The sequence below is a fragment of the Cajanus cajan genome, chromosome 4 (genome assembly GCF_000230855.2).
Source record: "Cajanus cajan strain Asha chromosome 4, NIPB_CcT2T_4, whole genome shotgun sequence".
Taxonomy (NCBI): Eukaryota; Viridiplantae; Streptophyta; class Magnoliopsida; order Fabales; family Fabaceae; genus Cajanus; species Cajanus cajan.
This window is the reverse complement of record NC_138520.1, coordinates 60,963,619-60,988,193: the sequence shown is the minus strand read 5'-3', so window position 1 is coordinate 60,988,193 and position 24,575 is coordinate 60,963,619. Positions and strand designations below refer to the sequence as shown.

Sequence of the window (24,575 nt, the reverse complement as noted above, 5' to 3'; positions counted from 1 at the left end):
AATATAATAATTATATAATAATTCTTATAATATATTATTTATTAGTAGAGTCGATAAAATTATTTAATTCAAACTCAATTACATAAAAGTGAAATTCAATTATCATTTAAAAACTAACCTGTAAAAATAAAAATAAATGAAAAAAGTACATAATTGTTAATGAAAACGTCTTTGGTTCAACATTATACACTTTGGTAAGACTTATCGGATAACATATTCCAAGCACGCACATCATCTTCATCATGCAAGACAGGTGGTGTGTGGCCAATAATAGCTCACCAAACATCATGATGGAGCAAATGTTTTACCCTTCAAAGATCCTATTCACCTTGAGCATCCATATATTGTGACACATAATTGTTGCACTTCTCTTCTAGTACGTCTTTGATAACCATACTTGCAATAATTAGAAATTTAACCATCTAAACATCTAGCAAAAAAATGGACCTTGGCCTCATAATCAACATGCTAAATTATATTCTTTTTAACTAACTCCCATACTAAGCATATTCCTCACCACAAATAAGAAGCATTTGGTTGAGAAACTATAGAAGGCAAGGTATCATCCCCATATTTGATCTTTGACCAAAGAATCTAAACCCACAACTTGTGCATTTATGAACAAATAACCTAACAATTCTTTATCATGTATAAGTTATTCATGTTTATGACACTTTTAATTCAAAGTCCACCCCCTGGCTTAAGCTTATAGATATCATCCCAAGCTACTGCATGTATTTGTCTTTGTACATCATTGTCCCCCAAAACAAAGCTTCGACATTTTTTTATCCAAATCATCACACAACTGTCTTAGCAAAAAATTGTTTGCATGACATACGATGGGATAGGTGTAAGAATAGATTTGATTAAGGTAACACGACCTGCAAAAGAAAGATTTCTTATCTTCCATCAACTAAGCTTTTGGTTCACTTTGTCTAGTACCCCCTATCCATAGTCTTGCTCACTCTTATGTTGAATTGGGACTCTTAAATACTTGCCCAAATCATTAGTACATTGGTATCCAAATCGATAGCTAATTTCCTCCCTAACCCACCAAGGTACATTTTTTTGAAAAGAAAATTCTAGTTTTTCTTTACTAACTTTTTGACCAAAGCTGCCACAAAGTAAACCCAAACAGGATTGTATTAGATCCACTTTATCCAAATGTGCTTCAACAAACAAAATGAGATCATCCACAAATGCCTAGTGAGAGAGCGCATGCCTCCTTTAGCAATCTTTATAGGCCTTCAAAGATTATGAGAAACTGTCATCTCAACAAGAATAAATAGTTTCTCCAAGCAAAGAACAAATAGATCATCAAGCAATCTCTTATTTTGCTTGAAACCTTGATTGTGTGCTAAGAAACATGAAGTAGTAAGAGTCATCAAGCATATACAAAACTGTTATGATGCATTTATGTATAAGACTTCACATTGTGTAAAAAACTTCAACAAGACATTCCATTAATTTGTCAATTATTAAAGTTGTAGCAAAAACGTTTTGTGATCTCACTAACAAACAAAAGGATATCCTTGCAAAGAATTAAGCCTTAGATAGGTCTAAATCATCAAAAATCGGGTCCATTTTGCAACCAAAACTTCTTTAAACTATGTGAAAGTGGTGCATGAAAAATTGTTGTTAAAAGCACTTCTGTGCAAAATGTACAACAATGTGAAATTAACAAGTTTTTCTTAAATATGATTATTAAGTTCTTCAAAAATAGGTTATAAAGCAAAATGCATTTAAGAATGTAAAATTTACCTATCAATTTATAATTAAAAACAAAACTAAAACTACAAATTATCCGTCAATTTAAGCACATCCTTTCTATTCTTCGTGCATGCCTCCGAATAAGTACTTCAAGAATTTTCACGAGTTGGGGAACTCATTAATGAAGAACCCTTCAATGGGATACATAATGATATATAATGCATGGAAATCTAGTAATTTAGAATTTAATTCTTGGATATGAAGTATCTAGAGAATGAGAATAAGGACCTTATAATAGGGTGCCAAAATCGAACAACCCAAATGAAAAATCACAAATCGATCCAAAAAAATTGAAAATTGATAGAAAATTAAAAATTAACGATTTGATTTGGTTTTTAAATCAAACAGTTTGGTTTGATTTTTGGATTAGAATTTGAAACCACTTCAAACCAAATCAAATCACATTTATTTGTAAATATATTTTTTTTCAAATGCATAATGCATTTATACAAAATTGACTCATAACATAAAAGGTGTTTTATAAAATTTTAAGCTACTAAAAAAAATTTTTCTCTCCAAATATACTTTATAATATTTAAAAGGTATTTTATAAAATTGCAAGCTATTAAACTAAGTTTTAGAATGAAAAATTATTATTATTTATAATGTTCAAAAATATTTTTTTTAACTGACAAACTATATATATAACTAAAATTGTATTAAAGAAATATTTTTACTAAAATAATAAGATAATAATTAGTGTTAAATAAAATGAATAAAACTAATGTTTCCAAAATAAATTAACAGAAACAACATCCTAATTTTGTCCTAGCTATGCCCCAATGTGACATGTCTTACCAGAGCAAAACCTATCACTGAAGCCTAAGCTTCATCACCAACATCCTTAGTTTCATTCTAATGATCACTTGCATAACAACCAAAGAAAAACAACACAAAATAAGAATATTTGTAGGAGTTTTTAAGTGATGATATTGTTTAGGTTTGTTATCACTTTCCTAAGTAACATGTTTTGTCCAAATATAATATATTGACAGTTTATTTATTTATTTATTTTTAAATATAATTATTAATTTTGATATCAAATTTAATTTGATTTAACAATTAGTTTTTTTTAAAAAAAATTCAACGATCTTAAATTACTGCATTTTATTAATTTTTTTATCTCTTTTAATTATCATTTTTATCTTTATTTCTAATTGAATTTTAATTTTCTTTAAATGAATTATTAATAGTTAAAATTAATCTTGTACCATAATATTGATTATTTATCATCAATCTGAAAATAATTTATTTGTGTCTAATTTTTTTTTATTCAATAATTTGTATAATAATTTCATTGAATTAAATTTTAATTATCTAATCATTAATTATTTTAAAAAATAAAATTTTCTTAAAACACTCTTATTCAATATTATTATAGTTTATTAATTTATATAATAATTATTTTATGTGAGATTATTAAGAAAATATCTATTATTTGATTTTTATTTATATTTTATTTTTGCTCAAGCATATTTTAAAGTAGTCAAGACGATAAAGATGAAATTTTAAAACTTGATCCAAAAGGTATGATAAATAAAATGATAGAGTTCTAGTCTAAACATTCTTCCTATAAAAAAATGTGTAGCATACATCTATTATGATAATAGAACATAGTTTAATAGTTGTAATTTTTTTCAACATGAAGGAGTAATTTTTCAAAAGTATTTCATATTGTCTAATTAACACAACGTCTCTTGTATGAGTTTTTGGTGTATTATTTTGTTCTCAGTTGAACCTTTTTATGGACAAAGTCTTTTTAATAAAAACATAGTTTTTAATTTTAATCCTTAACCATCCCTTGAATGGTTACCTATTCTTAGTAAGTCTCTTTGGTCGTTGATGCAAACAAAAAGGTTATAAGAACCGAAAACAAATTAATATCACAAGTTATCACCTCCATGTAACTAGAACTTTTGCACGCTAATGTAGTTCAAAGCAACCTCAACAATCGTGTAAATTATTCTTCGAATTCAATTATATAAGCTTTGGTTCTTTTTCTCTTCTACATTTTGATATATGATATAGGAAAAAAAAAGGTGTGGATTAGCATGCAAAGGGGTAAGATGAAGTTGGATGAGGATCTGGGTCCTGATCGTGAGGATGATTTCCAAACTGATGATGAAGAAAATCAGGCACAAAGGGTGTTTGAACATTTATTGGATGATGATTCTGAATCAGATAATAATCCTTCTTCACCAAGTTTGTCTCATGAGGTTTCCATTACCTCTTGGCCTCAAAGCTATAGGTAATATTGATTAATTGTTAATTTTACATGAATTATTACATTATTGTTGTTATTGTTATTATTATTATTATTATTATTATTATTATTATTATTATTATTTTAGGGCTATCCATTTTGTTGTACATTCAATTCTTTCTCTGAATAAGTTATTCTTGTAGGATGATTTGTCACATGTTTTTTAGTTCTTTTGGCCTTGGTCATTTGCATTGGTCTTTTTTTGAATTCGAGAAACAAATTACTACCACCATTAACATGATTTGTTCATAAAGTTTCAACTTTCATGTGTAATTCATGCAGTGATATGGTTATCGACAAAAGAGAATTCATAAACTAATGAATCCAATTATGAATATGCAATTTAAATAAATTTTTCATGCATGATGTTACACATGTACACACATAAATTTTTATGGAATTAATTTTTGTTAACCATAACACTCCAGGAAAAATTAATGAAGTTACAACTAAGGGAATTGGTTGAGATGCGATGAATGATTAATGGAGTATTCATACAAAATAGTTAAGCATTTGATACATATTATATATGGAAGAACTTGGAACTTGTTAACACTTGACCCCATTTGGATAAATTTATCCATACACACTTATATGAGAAGAAAATAAGAAAACAAAATGAATTGAACTTCTCACATAAGTTAAAAATTAACTTATGTAGTTAACAATTATGTAAACTCTTTTCATTTATTCCCTTTAAAAGTTAAGGTGCATAAGTTGATATTAGGTTATGAAGAAGTTCATTGCACTTTTAGTTTATTCTTTTATAAGTGATTATAAAAAAAATTATCTAATGACTTATAATTTATTTACATAATCATTTTTTCCTTATTTCAATGAGGAGCTTAATAAAATAAACTTATTAAATAAAAAATAGACTATAACAAAATATTAAACAAAATGATAAGTAATTAATTAATATGATTGAAATTGGAAAAAATTATCTTCTTATAGGAAGTAAAATCTTAAATTTCTTTGTTTGTTATGAGCAGGCAATCTATGGACATGTTAACTAGTGTAACACCACCAGGACTTACTCTACTAAGGAGATTTGGTTCAATTGGGGGAGATAACTCTCCCACGGCATCATTCAAAAGACTTCAGGAAAATCAAGAGGATTCTTCTTTAACTATACCTTTTATTTCTGAAACAAGTTCAGTAAAAATAGAGGATCAAGTTGCCTCAACACCATATGTGCAACCACTTAATAGTGCTAAATTTTCTGTACATGAATTGCCACCATCACAACAACAATGTTCAGTTGCAAAATCAATAATTAATGGTAATTATCATCTCCATTTCATAATTTTAATTTCATCCTTGTATAGTTATATATATATATATATATATATATATATATATATATATATATATATATATATATAGTGTAGCTAAAAGATCCATGCCCTCTATCACCTTCTTCTCATAATGTAAAATGTCAATATTAATATTTCACTTATGTGAATTAAAACAAGTAGGGATATGATTTTGAGGTGTTTAAATACTAAATTATTTATTAACTTAAAACTTAATTCATTATCCAAGACATTTAGATGACATTTTTTTACACAATTATTGTCATTATGTCAAGGACTTACATAATTTTTGTTTTCTATGAAGGAATCAATATATTGTGTGGGATAGGACTTCTTACCATTCCATATGCAATCAAAAAAGGAGGGTGGTTAAGCCTTATAATACTGATAATGTTTGCTATCATGTGTTGTTATACTGGCATGTTATTAGTAAGATGTTTAGAAAACTACCCTGAACTTAAAACCTATCCAGATATTGGCCAAGCTGCTTTTGGAATTGCTGGTCGCTTGGGAATTGCGGTGAGTACAATAACATTTAATGCAACTATCAAATAATAACTTCAATAGGTGCATACACAACAATTGTTGTTGTGTGAATATGAGGAAAAAACTTACATGTATTTTTTTTCCAAATGCAGATTATGTTATATGTGGAACTTTTTGTAAGTGCAAGAATTTGATAAATATTTGCAATTATTTTACATTTTTTTTCTTTATTGATTCTCATATGTACTTACATGTAAATAACTATTATTTGTAGGCCTCTTGTGTTGAATATATAATACTAGTCAGTGATAACCTCTCATCATTGTTTCCTAACACTCACATGACATTTGGTGGAACTGACTTCAATGATGAACAAATTTTTGCTATCACAGCAGCTATTCTAGTTCTACCAACTGTTTGGCTACGAAATCTAAGCTTACTTTCTTATATTTCAGGTTACTTGACCCATATTATGACATATTTAACAAACTCTCTCTTTAAAATTTAGTTGCTAACAACAATTACCTTTGTGCTCAGTTGGAGGAATATTTGCAACAATACTTGTTGCACTCTGCTTGTTTTGGGTTGGGACGATAGACCAAGTTGTTGGATTTAAGCCAGGAGAAAAAGTTTTAGACATGGAAAACATATCTGTCTCAATTGGTCTTTATAGTTTTTGTTTTGCTGGTCATGCAGTTTTTCCTAACATATACTCTTCCATGAAAGAACCATCCAAATTCCCCATCGTGTTATATATTTGGTAAGCATGAAATTTAGTATTGAATTTTTTATGGTGTATTGTAGCTCAATTTACTTATGCAACCAAGTTTAATTCATTTAAGAAAAATTAAGGAATTAATCTATAATGTAACTGAGTTTGACATTTATTAAAATTGGTATTTTTTGCTTAGTTTATAATCAAATATTAGTTATGCTTAATAGCATTACTAATTTATTTCCCTTCTACAGCTTTGCCTTTTGCCTTGTTATGTACATGAGCGTGGGAATAATGGGCTATTTAACGTTTGGGGACTTAGTTGCATCTCAGTTTACCTTAAACATGCCCAAAGAATTATATGCATCTGACATTGCAACTTGGACAACTGTAAGAAAGCAAATTAATCTCCTTTTTCTTTTTAATTAGAAAGATAGCTAGGTAATCAATTCACATAAGAAAATTCTTTATTTCCTTTTAACTTAAATTTATGATTGCTTATATAAGATTTTAACGAATTTTTGTTTTACAGGTTGTGACTCCAGTGGCAAAATATGCTTTAACATTATTGCCTATAGCATTAAGCATAGAGGAACTCACTACCTCTCCTAGGCTAAGATGTCATGCTATGTCTGTTCTTATCAGAACAATTTTAGTGATATTAAGTTTACTTGTGGCTCTTTATATTCCATATTTTGGTAAGTATGCATACCACCACCGCTAATATTACTACCACCTTTATGAATGAATAAATTTTCTATATTTTGTTTTACTTTGTGCCTTTTGAAGGGACACTCACATTTTCACATTTAGAGTATTAGGGGCTAAGAAAAGAATAAAATAAGTATTTAACCATTTAGTGTGCACTTGAAGGGTCTATAAAATAAAGGATTTGTTTGGATAAATTTGTCTAAAAATACTTCTAGGATTAAAAAAAAAATTGAAATAAATTTCTGTATAAGCTAAATCTAGCTTATGCATAAGTTAAAAAATAAGATCTTGGATAAGTTATTAGGAGATAACTTCCACAAATTAATTTATGCATAAGCTAATTTTAGTTTATAAAAAAATTATTTCATTTCTCCTTTCAAATTTTCTCTCCTAGAAGTTCTTTTGGAGAAATTTGTCCAAATAGGACCAAATACAACTAACCAAATAACTAAATATCAATACTTACTAACATACAAATTCAATGTAAACATTTATATTTAATTTAATGCTTAGTGCATTGTGCACATTTGAAGGTTAACTAAAGATAAAAAAAAAATGTCAAACTCTTGTACATGTACTTAGCCTCAAAGTCCTTTAGACTAGTTATTAGAATTACTCAAAATTGGACGCATTTATCATAATTACTTAGAGTTTAATAATTTATTCAACATTTGGGATTGGAAAAGTTACAATAAAGATTTCATGCATACAAGAATTTGATAAAGTTCCAAATTTACATTTCACATTTCCATTTGAAACAATGCTAATTGTGGGAGACAGGGAGCAAGTACCATCATAAGCATACATTTGTGTTATTTGATGATTTTTTCTTTCAAATTCATTGTAGGTTCTTTGATGGCACTAATTGGTTCTTTACTATCAATATTGGTTGTAAGTTCTCTTATTTCATCTTCATTTTTCTTATACAAATCATTTGAACAAAATTATGTATTTGTTTGCCATATTTCATATAGGCAATTATTTATCCTTGCGCATGTTATCTCAAGCTACATAGTGGCAGAATATCAAATCTAGAGGTAAAAAAATAGGTTGTTATTCAAATTATTATTTTGAATTTTTTGTTATATTGTGATATGAAGCTAATCAATTTTCATGATGCTTAACTCTTTTGATTTTCAGATAACAAATTGCGTTTTGATAATTGTTTTGGGGTTGATAAGTGCTTGTGTTGGAACACAATCAGCTATTTCAAAAATATTGGGCGAAGGGGATTAACTAGTGATTGTTGCCTCATTTATAACTTCTATTACAAGTTTTTGTTACATATTAAGTCTATTTGTATATTTATTAGTCATAATTTTAACTATGTTTCTAGTTTAAACTAATTATAGTTGATTGTTGTCAATAAGAAAAATGATCAGGGTCCATGTTTTCAACTTTTTAGTTTGAGTTGGTTTGAACATTTCCTTGTAATATGTGTATTGTTTGTACTTTATATTTCTAAGGAAAATGAATATAAGTAGCTTAAGCCTTCTTTTATAGCTACTTTCTTTTATTTATTTTCTTTTTGTATTGTCAAGTTCTCTACTTCTATAAGTTTAATAAAATTATGTGTGTACAACCAAATGGCTAATTATGTTAAGTCTTTATCCAACAAATATAACAATGCTTGCTTTTAATTCATTTTTTTTCAAAAAATTGTCTTATTTTGTTATTAATTTATACAAATATGTAATATATGCTCCTTATTTCTAAAAAAAATAATCAAATGAAAATAATTTGTTGTGAAGGGTAAATACAAAACTTTGCACATTTCCAAATATAAGGACCCAAAGAGATATTTTTTAGGAATCAAAAATAAAGTTGTTATATTATGGGTTGTGTACAATTGGTTAGTTTCATTATTCATGGTAGTTTGATCTATAGCTTTTAGGTTTATACTTGGCCAAAACAAGTGATTAAATTGGTGGATTTTATGTTGTGTAATTTCACTTGGTGGAATGATCTATATACTTATAAACATGTCATAATTGCATGGGAAAAAAGTATGTACATTTCTTAAGGAGGGTGACAAAGGTATTTGTTCTATCTCAACATTAAATGAGGCTACCATTATTAAGCTTGCTTGGAAATTTTTGTATGGTTCATAGGAATGGGCAATCTTCATGTGAGCCAAGTTCCTTTGACATGGTCAACCATTGTATTGGTGTAAATCGTCTTCCGTTTGACCTTCTATAAAGTGTCATGTATTGCAAACTAAGGTTTGTGGTCTTATGGTGGTCAATTCTTGGTGCATCCTTTCTTGCCTATTAAGACAAATTCCTAAACTCCAATAAGTGTTATGCTTCTTCCACAAGCTAACAAACCAATTTGGGCCTCTACAGTACGTGGTGAGCTAACATTCAAAGATGCTTATTCTTTTTGTAGGTTGTAGGAAAGTTTTCCAGCTTGGGCAACAATTATTTAGTTTGTTGCAATACTACCCTTTTGATCTTTTTTGGAGGTTATTACATAGAAAAATTTATTGATGAAAACCTTTGTTTGCATGAAATCATAGTGGTTTCTATGCCCAACCTTTGTGAAGTTGTAGTTGAATCTTTTGAGAATCGTTTTTATAGTGCCTTTTTGTACTAGATATCTGGTCTTGGATGCAAGATGTCTTTTGATCTTTCATCTCCGGAGAACCTTTTTATGATCCTCTAGAAATAAAGGAGTGGCCAAGTGAAAGATGTTCTTTTAGGACCTTTGGTATATGTTATTAGGGGTAATTTGATTTTGTTGTAATAATCTTCATTATAGGAACATAAGTTTCACTGTCACATAGGCCATTTCTATGGTAGTTTCTTCTACAATTGTTTTGAGCTCGCCATCACTAAATAGATTAGCTTCTTATAGTTTTTCTAATAGAATGTCCTTCACTTGGTGGGAACGTCTTCCTAGGTTTTGTTGGTGAGGTTTTTTTTCATAATCATAATGGTTTGCCTTTTTCTCGTTTTGTTTAAATTGTCTTTTTGAGTTTTGTCTAGTCCCTCACACTTTGTTATCTTCTCCTTTCTTTTTTAATGCTATTGGGTTTGTGGTAGATGATTGTTAGGCCTAGGGTTGTCAATATTGTTGGGATGTCTGGTGTCTATAGTGATGCTTGATAGCCCTATCTTTTATAAATAATATGAACATATTACATTTTTCTACATATGACAAGGTATAGCTTTCAATTGATATCACATCATAAATTTATATAATAATAACAAGATAATACAAAGATTTATCCACATGCACTATACAATGGACATGAATTACATTTAATCATGCATGTGACACCAATAAAAAATATCATGTGGAGTATTGCCTCAAGCAACACAAATAGTAGCTTAGGAGAATATGTTCGATCACACCTTCAATGCACTCTCACTAGAAGAATATACTACCAGGATTTAGTTAGGACAACAAAGTTGCGCAAGTTCTGCCCCATGCACACAATGGGCAAGACTAGGGCTTTCCAAACCCAACTATCCCCCAATGACTTATTCCCAAACTTTTACAAAAAAGAGTCTTCTTTAATAGTGTATTTCATATCATACCCACTATCACAAAATTGATTTATGCTAAAAGAGGTTATACTTTAGACCTTCAACATGCAAAACATTATTCACAATAGGTATAAAGTTTTTACCTATCTTACCTATACCTTTGATTTTTCCCTTTTCACTCCCAAAGGAGACTGATCCTTCATGTGGTTGGAGGTCTAGGAACATGACCTTTCCCCTGTCATGTGTCATGAGCAGCCACTATCTAAGTACCAATGTGAATTCTTTCTTTTCCTATTAAGGATATCTACAATAGAGATTATTTAAGATTTTGGTACCCATATTTTCATGGTTCCTTTTCTGTTAGTCCCCATGCCTTTGATCTTACTCTTTTGTTTGCTTGAAGTTTTATCCCTATTTCTATTGGCTTCACAAAAAGAGACCTAGGGTTTGGTTTAAGATGTCCCTAAGCCAAGGTCAAAGCTAAGACTATTTTTGGTAGATAAACGTCTTCTATGCTTTAAGAGCATGTTTAACTTAGAAGATCCATTGACAAATTTAGCTAGGTCCTTTTTGAATTGTAGGATTTCAGCCTCCAATCTTGCAATCTTAGGTGGGATGAAGGTTGTGATTTTGTCCTTGAGAGATTTTATCTTTTTTCCTACGTCTAACATGTTCTTCCTCAATTCAAGAAATTTTTTTTCAAGAATCTTTCATTTTTCCTTTAATTTCTTGTACTCGAGGGAGATCATGTGAGAGTTAGCCAAGAAAGTCTTATAAGACATCTCATCATCATCTGATTCAGAAAAAACTAACTTGAATTAGTTCTTACCTTTATGTTAGTAACGTTTGACTCAATGTCTGCCATGAGGCATATGTTGCCCTTCTCATCATTTGAATTGCCACTACTATTACTATCCAGATCCCCCTAAATGGCTATTAGACTCTTCTTGACCTTCTTTTTAGAAGACCACCTCTTTCTTTGAGAAGAGCAGTCTACTTTCATGTGACCAAACGTCTTGCATTTGTAGCAAACAACATCTTTATTGTCAGTCTGACTTAGCTTTCTAAATCTTTCCTTCTTTTTTTGAAAGTTCCTTAATCTTCCTTTCTTCTTTAAGATGTCCTTAAACGTTTTAGACATAAAAGATATCTCATTATTTGTAGAGTTCTTAGAATTTTCATTTGAGTTGCTAGATTCAGGTTGTGCTTTCAATGCTTTCCCTTTCTCTTTCATCTTGCTGGTCTCACCATCCTTCAAAGTAATAATGTCATTTGCTTTAGGGTGATTTTTTTTGTTCAAGAACTCGTAGAGCTCCAAAAAGTTCATCAAGAGTGAGAACTTTAAGATCACGCATTTCTGAGATAGTTGTGGCTTTGGGTTCCAATATCTTAGGAAGGTTGTCCAAGATCTTGAGATTATTTTGAGCTCTAGAGAGCCTAGTTCCCCAAAATTTTAACCCATTTAGAATTGTTTGGAATACTCCAAACATTTCATCTATGGATTCGCTCTCCTTTATGAAGAACAACTCATAGTGTTTTTAAAGTGTAGCAGCTCATTTGAGCCTTACATCGTTCGTACCCTCATGAGTTACTTTGATGGCATCCCACATTTCTTTAGCTATTGAATAGTTGCAAACTTATTGTACTTCATTTTGGATAATGAGCAAGCAAGGATGTATCTTGCTTTAGTATTAAGTTGTAATTTGTTATAGTCATCCTAAATATATTGATTCTCAGGCTTGGTAACAGCAATATCACTTTGAGTGATGATTCTCCAAAGGTTGTATTAGGTAGACTTGATGAATATCTCAATTTGATCCTTCCAATATGAGTAGTCCTCTTCATTAAAGGCAGAGAGCCTTGTAAGAGAGACTTCTTTTGGTAGGTATTGTCCTTCACTATTTCACATAATAGATCTTTTTCCTTTAGTATAGTTAGATATTCAACCCCATCAAAACTTGGCTCTGATACCAAACTGTAGTGAAAAGATACACACTAGAAGGGAGTGGTTGAATAATGCATATCAAAAACTCGCATGATTTTTCGTAGTAAAGTAGTAACTCTAGTCATATGCAGTATGAAGAGTAGTTAGATGGAACACTGGGAATTTTTATACTAGTTCATCTCAACAATTAATACTACATCTAATTCTTAATCCAACCAGATTGAGTTCCATTATCTTTAAATAAAGATACAAGTATTCTTTCAGCAAGCCACTTTTGGCTCAACCCTAAATATTCTTTGACTTATCTCTTCAAGCAACTACCTAAGTATTCTTTTAACAACAAGTCTCTCCAAGCTTAACAAACAAATACTCTTTTAGAGTCAAGCCTCTCCAAACTCAAAACAAGTATTCTTTTCAGATAAGCCTCTCTAAGCACAACCTTATAAAAATGGTTATGAAGGTTACACAAGTATTGTGATTATCTCACTTAGACGTTATACAACCAGTAAATAACAATGAATGTTTACAAGAAATAATAGATTTATAGAGAGTATGTTTTTGTACAAAATATATGTATCACTTAAAATTGGTGTTTTTATCTTTCTTGTGCTTTGAATCTTCTTATATAGTAGTTCGGAGAAGATGACCATTGCAACACTTTGAGCTCAACTCATAAGTTTGCTTCGTCTGTCTTCATTGTCTTTCCTTGTGATGGCAGATAAATGTGCAACTTATTTAATGCGAGCATTAATTGTTTTTCACTAAATGGTACCTCTTATCTGATCAAGGAGGCTACTTATCATCTTTTCATACCAAATGGAGCTTGTAAAGGTAATGTCAATGCAGTGTAGTAGCAACAATGACTTTATATGCTTTTCTCCATGATTTTAGGGATCTTTGTCCTTGGTCTTGCCAAAAAGTATGATCTTGTTCTCTTTAACAAATTTGTGAGTTTTGAGATGATCTTCTAGTTCAATCTATTAAGGAATGAAACATTCAAAAGCATTTTTTGTTAGTCTCAATATATAATAAACATTTAATGAATATGAAAGATTGTATGCTTCACCTAATTTATAATGTCTCATAGACGATCTATGTTTTACACTTCATCTTATAAGAGCTTTTTAGAGATATTTTTCAAGGACATTTTTGTAGACATTTTCTCGTTATAAAAACATTTTATTGTTAGTATTAAAACTCTAAGTTCAAGAGATCCACGATCTTTTGACTTAACAAAATTGTACCTTATAAATACTAAAGAATCCTCTTTACAACAATCTAGTGTTGCTTAAGATGATTTGACATAAATTGACAAACATTGTTAAAAGAGAAGTTTATTTCTGGTCTAGTTATTATTGCATATTATAATGCATTGACAATTGATCTATAGAAAGAAGTGTCTAGAAACTTATCTAAACCAATTTTTGATAACTTACAACCACTAACCATAGGTGATGAGATAGGTTTAGAACCTTCCATATCAATGCAATTGAGAAGATCCATGATATACTTGTTCCAAGTTAGAACAATAGAACCATTTATTCAAGGCTTGACTTTAATTCCCAAGAAGTAGTCTAGATATCACTAAGATCCTTGAGAGAAAAGGTTGTATTGAGTTGCTGAATCAGATTTTGTAGAATGGCATAATTATTTCCAGTAATAATAATGTCATCAAAATAAACTAGAATGTAAATGACATCATTATTATTAGAATAAACAAACAAAGAAGGATCACATTTACTAGGTTGAAGCTACAAATGCAACAAAGTAGTTTTCAATTTATTAAACCAAGCACGTGGAGCTTGCTTGAGGCCATAAATTACTTTTTTGAGTTTACAAACCAAGCTTTTGTTTGAAGATTCAAACCCTTGTGGTTGAGTCATATAGACTTCTTCTTGAAGTTGACCATTGAGAAATGCATTATTTAAGTCCAACTCTTGAATTTTCCAATGATGAGTAAATGCTAACATGAGAATTAATCGACCAATAACTAATTTAACAATTGGTTGTCTCATTATAATCATATTCAAGTTATTGATAAAATCCTTTAGCAACTAGCCGAGCCTTGATCCTAAAAACTCACTTACATCCTATAGTAGTCCTGTTGGGAGGTAAAGAAACTAGAGACCATGTTTTATTGAGCAAAAGAGCATTGTAATCTTCATTCATGGCAGCACGCTAGATAAAGCTTGTTTTGTAGTTTTAGGTTCAAAATAAGTCAAAAGAAGTGTTGGTTGTAGCTTGGTTTTAATGATACTTGACTTGGACTATGTTATCATAGGATGTAAGTTTAATGGTTAAGAAGTTACAGTAGAAGCAATTTGCTACTAAGGGGAGGTTGATTCTTATGATAAGGAGTGAGATGGTTGAACAAAATTATGAGTAGCAATGGATGTTTGTGAGCTATTTGCAAACACAAAATATATTGTCAAAGTTATGGTAAAAGGAACATTGACAACTTGTTGTGAAGACGTTAAGGATTTAAAATTAAACATATATAGTTTCATATGGGAACTTTGACTCATTAAAAATAACATCTTTAATATATATATATATATATATATATATATATATATATATATATATATATATATATAACCATCAGATGCAAGACACGTGTAGCCTTAATATGACATGGAATATCCCAAACATACACATTTTTGAGACCAAAACTGCAATTTATTTTTGTTGTAAGGTCGTAATAGAGGAAAACACGAACAAATTTTTTTTAAGGTAATTGTAGTCTGGTTGTTGATGAAATAAGCGTCTGTATGGTATATCATTTTGTATGGACAATGAAGGAAGGCGATTAATCGATATAAATGCTTGTAAGAAATGCATGATCCCAAAACTGCATACGAATATTAGCCTAAGCCATAAGCGTAAGGCCAAGTTCCACAACATGTTTATGCTTCCTCTCGATAACTCCATTTTGATGATGAGTGTGAGGGAAGATGATCCGATGTTGAATGCCAATATTTGCAAGATAAACAGAGAAGGGTCAAAATTCACCTCCCTAATTTGTTTGAACAACTTTGATGGTGGAATTAAACTGATTTTGGACCCTGGCATGAAACTATTTAAACTCCTCCAGGGTCTGAGATTTGTTTTTAAGTAAATACATTCAAGTAAAACGAGTATGCACATCAACAAAAGTCACATAATAAAGATAATCACAGGAAGAAGAAATTGGTGTAGGGCCCTTAGATCATTATACACCAATTCAAAAGGTGAGCTATAAATTGTTTAAGAGTGACTAGAAGGTAATCCATGTGACTTACCAAGACAATAGAAAACACAAAAATCAATGTCAATTTTATTGATTATAGGAAAAATACAATTGTGAAAGATAGTTCTCATTACATCATTATTTAGGTGGCCTAGTCTAGAATGCTAAGTGGCAAAATAAATATATATAGTTTCTTGTAGCAATATTCGATGTAGGCTCTTGTCTTGTGGTAGAAAAAGACAAAGAGGGAAATTGGTACATACCATCTGGGCCAACAAATCCCTTGAATAACATTTCTTTAGTATCATGTGATTTCACCAAGCAAATAAAAGGGTGAAAGTTCAAAGTATACAAGATTATTTTTGCAAAATTGATTGACACTTATAAGATTGTTTGTAATGGATGGGACTGAGAAGATTTTTAAGGGCAAAGATAATATTAGGATTAAAAGGAGAAGGAAAACTAGTTACACCTATAAAATTGATATTGAGACCTTAACCCTTTTCAATAGTGATTTGATCTACACCCTCAAAAGGTGTCATTTGTTGCACATTTTGGGAGACATTTGTTACATGAATAGAGGCTCCCAAATCTAGATACCAAACATTTGAACCAAGAAGGAAAGAGTTTACAACCATGGCTTGTGGTTTTAAATGAGCAACTCCCACAAAGCCATTGAAAACCATATACACTTGTGGGGAATTGGGTTGTGCTCCAAGAATACCATTATGACCAGGCGAAGGACGAAAGATTTGTTGAGACGACACAACTTGAGTATTTTTCCACATATTTTATGGAGTAGATTGCATCGTGTGGCTAGGCAAACAATGATCAAAGGATGTAGTAGGAACAAATTTTTGATCAAACCTATAATAACACATAGAAGCAATATGTTCATAGTGGTGACAAACCTGACATTGAACAACGGGGTATCTATCACGTCCTCGACCACCACGACTACCATATCTATCACCTCTGTTTCCATTTCAACCACCACAAAATTGTGAATTTGGTATTGTCTCAAGTCATGCTGAGCAATGTTGGCTTGAGGTTGCACTGTTAAGAATTAGAATTAGATGAGGTTCCAATAACATTTATAGATGCATCCGCTTTCTTCTTGAACATGTCAAGACGCGACTCACATGTGCAAGAAGTAAAGTTTTGATTTCATCAATTAAAAGATCATCAAAATGATTATTGATTAAGGAAACAATATATTCATATTCTTTAGGAAAACTTTCAAGAATTATATCCAGATGTTCTTTGGAGGAAATAGAATCGCCTATGGCTATTAGGGCATCAACAAGAGTTTGAATATGAATTGGGTAATCCAAGACATTACGTGTTTTAAGATTCGTATTACGAAGATCGTTACAGAGTTGGCACACTTCCCATTTGTGAGTGTGGAAGTACGAGTGAATTATATCCCAAAGTTGAAAAAAAGTACAGTTGATTACACGAGTGAGTATATCCTTCAACTTAGAATATTGAAGCCAAGATAGAAATAATTGATCTTGCTATTCCCAAGCAATATAGGATTTAGAAATACAACTAGCATCACAATTAGAAACCGAGGCAAAATTTGGTGGTATTTACGGATTGACCAAAAAATGATGAAGACAATGTCATTTAATGACAAGTTCCACTTGTTGACACCATAGTAATTAGTTCTTATTGTCAAGTTTTTCAGAGATGGTGTGAGCAAATGCGAGAAAGGCGATGTTGTCAAGCACGCTGGTTGAGGAGAAACATTGTTTAAGAGATTTTGCATGGATAGGTGAAGAAGGCGGTGGCAATGGACCAGAATTAGCCATGCGAAAGTAATAAAGAAGCGAAGCATCGAAAAAAAATGATAAAGAGAAAGGACTAAACCTAGCTCTGTGATACCATATTAAGTTTAAGATAGAAAGATTTGAAAAATAAGATATAATTTATATATTATTCAAGATACAAATATTATAGAGAGTAAGTAGATTATTTATATGATTAGGTGACTAACAAAAGCATTGGTAACCTATAACAATATGATGGACTAAAGGGATTAGTTACACAAAACAAAAAAATATTACTAGAAGATAAAGGAGTAAGATTATACTCCAATACACCTTATATATATATAAATAAATAATCAAACTTAATACATGCATGAATTAAAAGATAATTTTATTCTTTTTTTTTCATTACTATTGCAATTTGTAAGTCATTAAAAGTGAATCCATGATTTTAAAAAGAAGAAGAAATTCAACAGTGAAATGTCAAGCTCGTCCATGGTGGTAGAGCGTCATCGAGATTTAATAGAAAAAGAAAAGAATGTCAAAGTCTATACAGTAGAGTAAACACAACATGGTGGTAGGGCGGCAGAACTAGAGAAAAAGAGTAGCAGAATGTACAGTAGAGTAAACATATAACAAGTGGATTTCTTTTTAAAAATATTAATTTAAAATTTATCTTCATTAACGTTAAAAGCTGGTTAAAGCGTTTAACATTGTGACCACTGTGGGACTCCAATGCTAGAATCCGTCCAATAAGATTACCATAAAGGAGGGATGACAACTTTATCAGCAAAATTTCGCAGTGTAACATGATATCATATTGTTATACTCACAAATTATTTCTGAAATTATATATTCTAAACTCAGATTTCTGGGGTTGAATGGCTTTATAATTTGTTTTTATGTAGAATATGACTCAAGATCAATAATTTGATGGTCAGGTTGGTGTGCCTACATATATTAACTTTTGGAATAACACGTATTGAATGCAGCTCTATTAATCTATGCAGTTGGTTTGCTTCTGCATGTGTTTTTAAACTATACATTTTAATATATAGTCATGAATGACCGGAATATTAGCTAATGCCGGCAGTTTTTCAGCATCATCGTGTGGCTATCAAATTGCTATATGCTTTCTTGAGTCTGCAACTTGCTTAATTATCATCTTCAAATTCCAAGCTAGGAAAGCATTTATGATTGGTTTAAAACGTGAAAACATGAAGTCTATCCATGATTTCTTTAAGAAGTATATTCTTTCGGTAGAAAACTTCCCAAGTTTGAGCAAAATATTAAAAAGTCCATCTATTCATGCTTGTTTTAGATGACAGTTCTACACTTCAACTAGGTCAGTTAAAGGTCTTAGCACATGAATGGATAAACTTATTCATAAGCATAATTAAGAGAAAAAATAAAAATAAATGAATTTTTTTTGTAAACTAAAACTAATTTATATATAAGAAAAAATAATTTTTGAAAAAATCAACACAAGCTTTTATGAATTAAGTTATGGATGAGTTAATTTTAATTTATAAAAAAATATTTTAATTTTTCTTCTTATTTTTATTTCATAAAAATTATTATGAAGAAGTTTATTCATAAATACTATTTCTAGTTTAAAATCTCTCATAATTTTGGTTGCTCAAAAGATTCTAAATTGCAATTTTTTTCCTAGAGCTCAATATTCTACTTGCTCACTTTTGTACATTCCTATAATTTGCATCTCTAAATTCTAGAAAAACTTAAAATGAAATATTGTCCAAACTTTAAATCATTTCTTAATTTGATAAGCTTTCATCAATTAAGTGAATATTTGCTTTAACTGTTGTAACAAATAAACACTTATTTATTTGAATGCACTTAGATCCATATTTTTTCATTTGAAAGTATCAAAACATGTGTAAATAATAATACAAACACATCCTAAAACTACAAATGGTTATCAAAGCGGCTAAGTTTGAAAATTGCAGTATTAAATCTCTGCCCTTGAAAAACTTTAATCCATGTGTCGTTCTTTGAAAGCTAGGAATAGAGATCTCGGGTTTGTCTCACAAATGAGAGGATCCCAAGGCCTAGTTTTTAGAACATCAATGTCCCGATTAAGAAAAGCATCACGTGCTTTGCCATGAGAAAATGTTTTGGCATCTACAACAACCAAGAAAAGCTGATTACTTCAGAAAGCAACCTTTACAAGTCCATGCCTGTGACACAAGGTTGTCATCATATCATATTCCTTTGCAAAGTAAGCATACAAAGCTTTTTTGCAACCAGTCACTATGCATTGTGATGTAGTAAGTACTATAATGTTTCTGCATCACATGTCATTTTTTCAACCTTAGCAAATGAATAAATTAAATTCTTTATTTTTCTTTCTTTCAATTTTCAACATATATAAAATCATGCAAGCTATTCAAACTTACTGAACTCACTAAAGTAATTTTTAACAGAATTTAGCATCAACACTGGCCTCAAAACTCTAGCATTTGTTATTTTCATACAAGACAAGACACGTGGTGTGTTTTATATTCTTACTTAACTTGGTTCGTAAAAAACGAAGATTGAAAATTTCCTTTTCAGCTACGCTGCTTTATTAGTCAAGGTGGAACATTCTGTGGTAGCAACAACACGGAGCAAAGAACCTTACTTTTTTTCCAAGTCCAAAAGAGAAAACAAACCATCCTCAATTATTTATAAGTCCAACTACCGTATGGTATGGTTAAAAGCTAGATCTTAAACTTACCTACATGCAAGCCTTAATTAAACTGTTTTGGTTAATAACTATACTCATCTAAATAAACTTATTGCATAGCCTTCCACATTCATAAGCAGTAGTTGCTACTTCCTACCACATGACAAAGTCATAAATTCTGTATTCTCCCATCTGTCATGTATACCATTTTAAGCCATGTTAGCAGCTAGTACTCGTTATAAAGGAAGAAAAAAGCAAACTCCAGATCACATAAAGAAAACAGAATCAAACATAGATCAGAAGAATGAATTCAAATCTAACATAAATATACAACAATACACATATGATATAGAAACACCGTTATATATATATACATATCAAACAAAACAAATGTACGTCAATTAGGTATTAAATACTATAGCACTAGGTACAACCACAGTGTTGTTGTACCTTCCTTGGTGGATCCCATCTCAACTATTTCTCAGATCTTTTTCTTGAGTAGTGGAAGAGGGTTTTTCTCACTTATAACTCTAAATCTTGAAGCAATTCCTATACTTTTCTTTGCCCCCAAAATTTATAACAAATCCTCCATAATTACTCCATACCTCTTCTCTTTTTCTTGTCCACACTAGAGACTATTTCTGCTCCACGTACTGTCACTGAAAACATCTTCTCCAAAACACTCGGACTTCATAACCCTCCATTTTAAGTTTTTAACTCCCCCATAAACCAAAATCCAAAACCCTTCAAAACACCATAATGAGGCCCAAAACCACACACACCCTTTTAACCCCACGTCTCAGACTTGTCATGCTTCTCATCCTACAAACATTTCTTGCCACAAGTGAGGCCAAGACTCTAGCTTTGCCACTAAAGTCACAAGTGATCCCATCTGGGTATCTCCCAAGGCCACCCAACAAGCTTCGTTTCCACCACAACGTGAGCCTCACCGTGTCCATAACAGTTGGAACACCCCCACAGAACGTGTCCATGGTCATTGACACAGGAAGCGAACTCTCGTGGCTCCACTGCAACAACACAACCACCACGCGGGTCATACCCGACCCGCTTTTCAACCCGAATCACTCTTCCTCCTACTCCCCCATCTCGTGCTCTTCGTCGACATGCACCACCCGAACCCGAGACTTTCCGATACCCGCTTCGTGCGACTCCAACAACCTCTGCCATGCAACACTCTCCTACGCCGACGCTTCTTCCTCAGAAGGGAACCTCGCTTCGGACACGTTCGGGTTCGGGTCATTCGTTAACCCGGGAATCGTGTTCGGGTGCATGAACTCTTCCTTCAGCACTAACTCGGACTCGGACTCCAACACAACCGGGTTAATGGGTATGAATCTCGGGTCACTCTCGTTGGTTTCTCAGTTAAAAATACCCAAATTCTCGTACTGCATATCGGGTTCTGATTTCTCGGGCATTTTACTTCTCGGGGAATCCAATTTCTCGTGGGTCGGGCCGTTAAACTACACTCCCTTGGTTCAAATATCCACTCCTTTACCCTACTTCGACCGGTCCGCGTACACGGTTCGGTTCAAAGGAATTAAGGTTTCGGGTCAATTACTAAATATCTCGGGCAATGATTTGATACCGGATCATACCGGGGCGGGTCAAACCATGTTTGATTTGGGTACCCAATTTACTTTTTTACTTGGCCCGGTTTATAATGTACTGAGAGATGAGTTTTTGAAGCAAACAAATGGTACTTTGCGGGTATTGGATGATCCGAATTTTGTTTTTCAAATAGCGATGGATCTTTGTTACCGGGTGCCCATGAACCGATCCGAATTACCGGTGTTACCGAGTGTGAGTTTGGTATTTGACGGGGCGGAGATGCGGGTTTCGGGTGAGCAGCTTTTGTATCGGGTGCCGGGTTTGGTTCGGGGCAATGATTGGGTTTATTGCTTCACATTTGGGAACTCGGATCTTCTTGGTGTGGAGGCATTTATCATTGGTCATCACCAACAAGAGAACATGTGGATGGAGTTTGATCTTGTGGAACATAGGATTGGGCTGGCTCATGCACGCTGTGATTTGGTTGGTCAAAAGCTACTTGGGTTGGGCTGAGTGGGCCCACTTGCTTCATTGGGGGGTGTGGTCCTTAGTGAAGAGATCTTTGAAGGAGAGAGTGAGGGGTTAGTGTATATGTTTAAAGAACTTGGTGATGTTTAAAGTTGTGGGTCCAATTCATTTAGATGGCAGTGAGCTTAGAGGTATAGGTAAGATTAAATGCTTACTTTGTACATTTCATTGTTTTATTGTTTTTAGTAACCAAATAAATTTGAAATTAATGTTGCTTCTTTATCACCCATTTTATAGCTTAAACTCTTTTCATTTTCTTTCAAATTGACGTGTTATTCAAATAAAGTATTAATCGATTTTATAGATTATTAATTTATGTGAAAGAATCTAATTAACTATTTATCACTTCCTTAGTTATAAGTCGACTCAAAATGTCGATTACATTTGTTTTTTTATTGAAAAAACTACCTTTATTTTAAGCATCATTTTCTTTTTTGACTAGGATTAGAGGAGTATGTATTCTCCATTTTAAATCAAGTCATATATATATATATATATATATATAAAGTTCATAATTATCATCATATATTAACTCATTTCTTTAATGATTTTTGGATTCTCTATTTATGAGAGGGGATCACCTAATTTAAATAATCATTGGTTATCTCAAATAAAAATTCCTTGTCAAATCCACAGAAGGACAAGACTTATTTCTGAATGCTCCAATCGGAATGAGATTGCTAGAAATTTTTTTGTTGACAATTTTTTAAGACTTGAACATCTTTTAGGTTTTCTTTCTTACCCACATTTTAATTAATTTTTTATATATATATATATATTATTTATCTTTCAATTGTTTTTAGTTATTTTGCTAAATTTTAAATATGCATAAATTAAAAGTGCATATTTTTTTTAAAAAAATATGTTTATATATAAAAGAGTGAAGTCATATTTTAGTTATTAAAAAAAAAATTTAATTAATTTGTTTATTAATAAATATACTAGAAGTAGTTGCTTTGAATTAAAAGTAGGTTAGGTTCACTTCAACTTTTTTTCAAATATATTGAAGTTGTTGGACTCAATGATGAATTGGAAATGGGAAAAACAAAGGAGCTAAAAATGGAAATCTAATTGTTGAAGTGACTAGTAGGAAATGAAGGTCACAACAATTATTTTTGGATTTATTTTTTTTTATTTTTAAATACCTACAACAATAACACGAGTTGTAATATATTTACTCAAGTAATACATTTTAGTTTGTTAGTGATATTTTCTACCTCTCAAACTCGATTTATGTACATAAAAAGCATTGCTTTTCAAATTTAGCTATTGAGAAATTGAGATTGACCATCCGAATTTCTCAAAGCCACTTCTCTTTTTCTTTTTTATATTTTTATTTTTTAATTCTATTTTATAAACTTAATTTTTTAATGTTAATTAATTAATTTTATTGCAAAAAAATAATTAAATAATTAGTGAATAAAATTATTATTGTATAAATAAAATTATTATTTTTTAAATAAAATTTTAATTTTGAAAAATTTAAGTATTATATTTTTTTAAAAAAAGAATTTTGATTTATCTAGTTAAAAATATTTTTTTAAATAATTTAATAAAAATTGTGACAATGATTAATTGATTAGATAAATTTTTGATAATTAGTCCCATAATTAAAATTGTTTATGAAAATTTTAATTAAATTGAAAAACAATGATAAATCTTATTTGATTAAAATTTAAAATTAAAGTTATATGTTAATAAAAATGATTAATCCAAAAATGGGCGGCTGAAACTCAATATGTTCCACTCCAACATCTACCTACCTATTATGAATATGAGTCATGCATACTTATTCACAGCACACATTAACATGTATTTTTTTCACTATGTTATTGTCGTTAAATATCACATGTCATACAAACATTGGTTGACACAAATGGTAGTGACTTGTGTTGGGATACAAACAAGTCTCACATCGATAAAATAAGAGAAAAAATAACAATTTATAAAACACACACATACTTCAATGATTGATAAGCCTTTAGGGTGATAATCAAAAGCAAAACCGTGAGAACTTAGGCCCAAAGCAGACAATATTTCACCATTGTGGAGTTGTGTGTTGATGGAAGAGCATGGACCAAAGGTCCAATCACT

The 24,575-nt window shown here is 30.9% G+C and overlaps 2 protein-coding genes across 3 annotated transcripts; both read left to right on the top strand.

Moving 5' to 3' along the window:
* The first annotated feature begins 3,648 nt into the window (after positions 1–3,648).
* Positions 3,649–8,781, top strand: LOC109791961 (Transmembrane amino acid transporter family protein). 2 transcript variants are annotated; one of them, XM_083072719.1, is made up of 11 exons: positions 3,649–4,018; positions 5,026–5,315; positions 5,822–5,868; positions 5,988–6,011; positions 6,110–6,290; positions 6,373–6,595; positions 6,805–6,940; positions 7,083–7,248; positions 8,109–8,152; positions 8,236–8,298; positions 8,402–8,781. In XM_083072719.1, the coding sequence occupies exons 1-11, from the start codon at positions 3,822–3,824 to the stop codon at positions 8,495–8,497; spliced, it is 1,467 nt and encodes a 488-aa protein (XP_082928845.1). In that variant the 5' UTR covers positions 3,649–3,821; the 3' UTR covers positions 8,498–8,781. The 2 variants fall into 2 exon arrangements, with proteins under 2 accessions (XP_082928845.1, XP_029125843.1); XM_029270010.2 differs by having other exon boundaries at positions 5,654–5,868.
* Positions 8,782–20,827: 12,046 nt separating this feature from the next.
* On the top strand, positions 20,828–22,745 carry PCS1 (Eukaryotic aspartyl protease family protein). Its single transcript, XM_020351330.3, has one exon. The coding sequence runs from the start codon at positions 21,144–21,146 to the stop codon at positions 22,464–22,466; it is 1,323 nt and encodes a 440-aa protein (XP_020206919.1). The 5' UTR covers positions 20,828–21,143; the 3' UTR covers positions 22,467–22,745.
* The last annotated feature ends 1,830 nt before the right edge of the window (positions 22,746–24,575 follow it).

Excerpts from the sequence above, each read along its gene's own strand:
- LOC109791961 (XM_029270010.2), top strand. The coding sequence starts at position 3,822 with ATGCAAAGGGGTAAGATGAAGTTGGATGAGGATCTGGGTCCTGATCGT. Across the intron at positions 6,012-6,109 it reads TGTTATATGTGGAACTTTTT|GCCTCTTGTGTTGAATATAT; the intron begins GTAAGTGCAAGA and ends TATTATTTGTAG. Across the intron at positions 8,299-8,401 it reads GCAGAATATCAAATCTAGAG|ATAACAAATTGCGTTTTGAT; the intron begins GTAAAAAAATAG and ends TTTGATTTTCAG.
- PCS1 (XM_020351330.3), top strand. The coding sequence starts at position 21,144 with ATGAGGCCCAAAACCACACACACCCTTTTAACCCCACGTCTCAGACTT.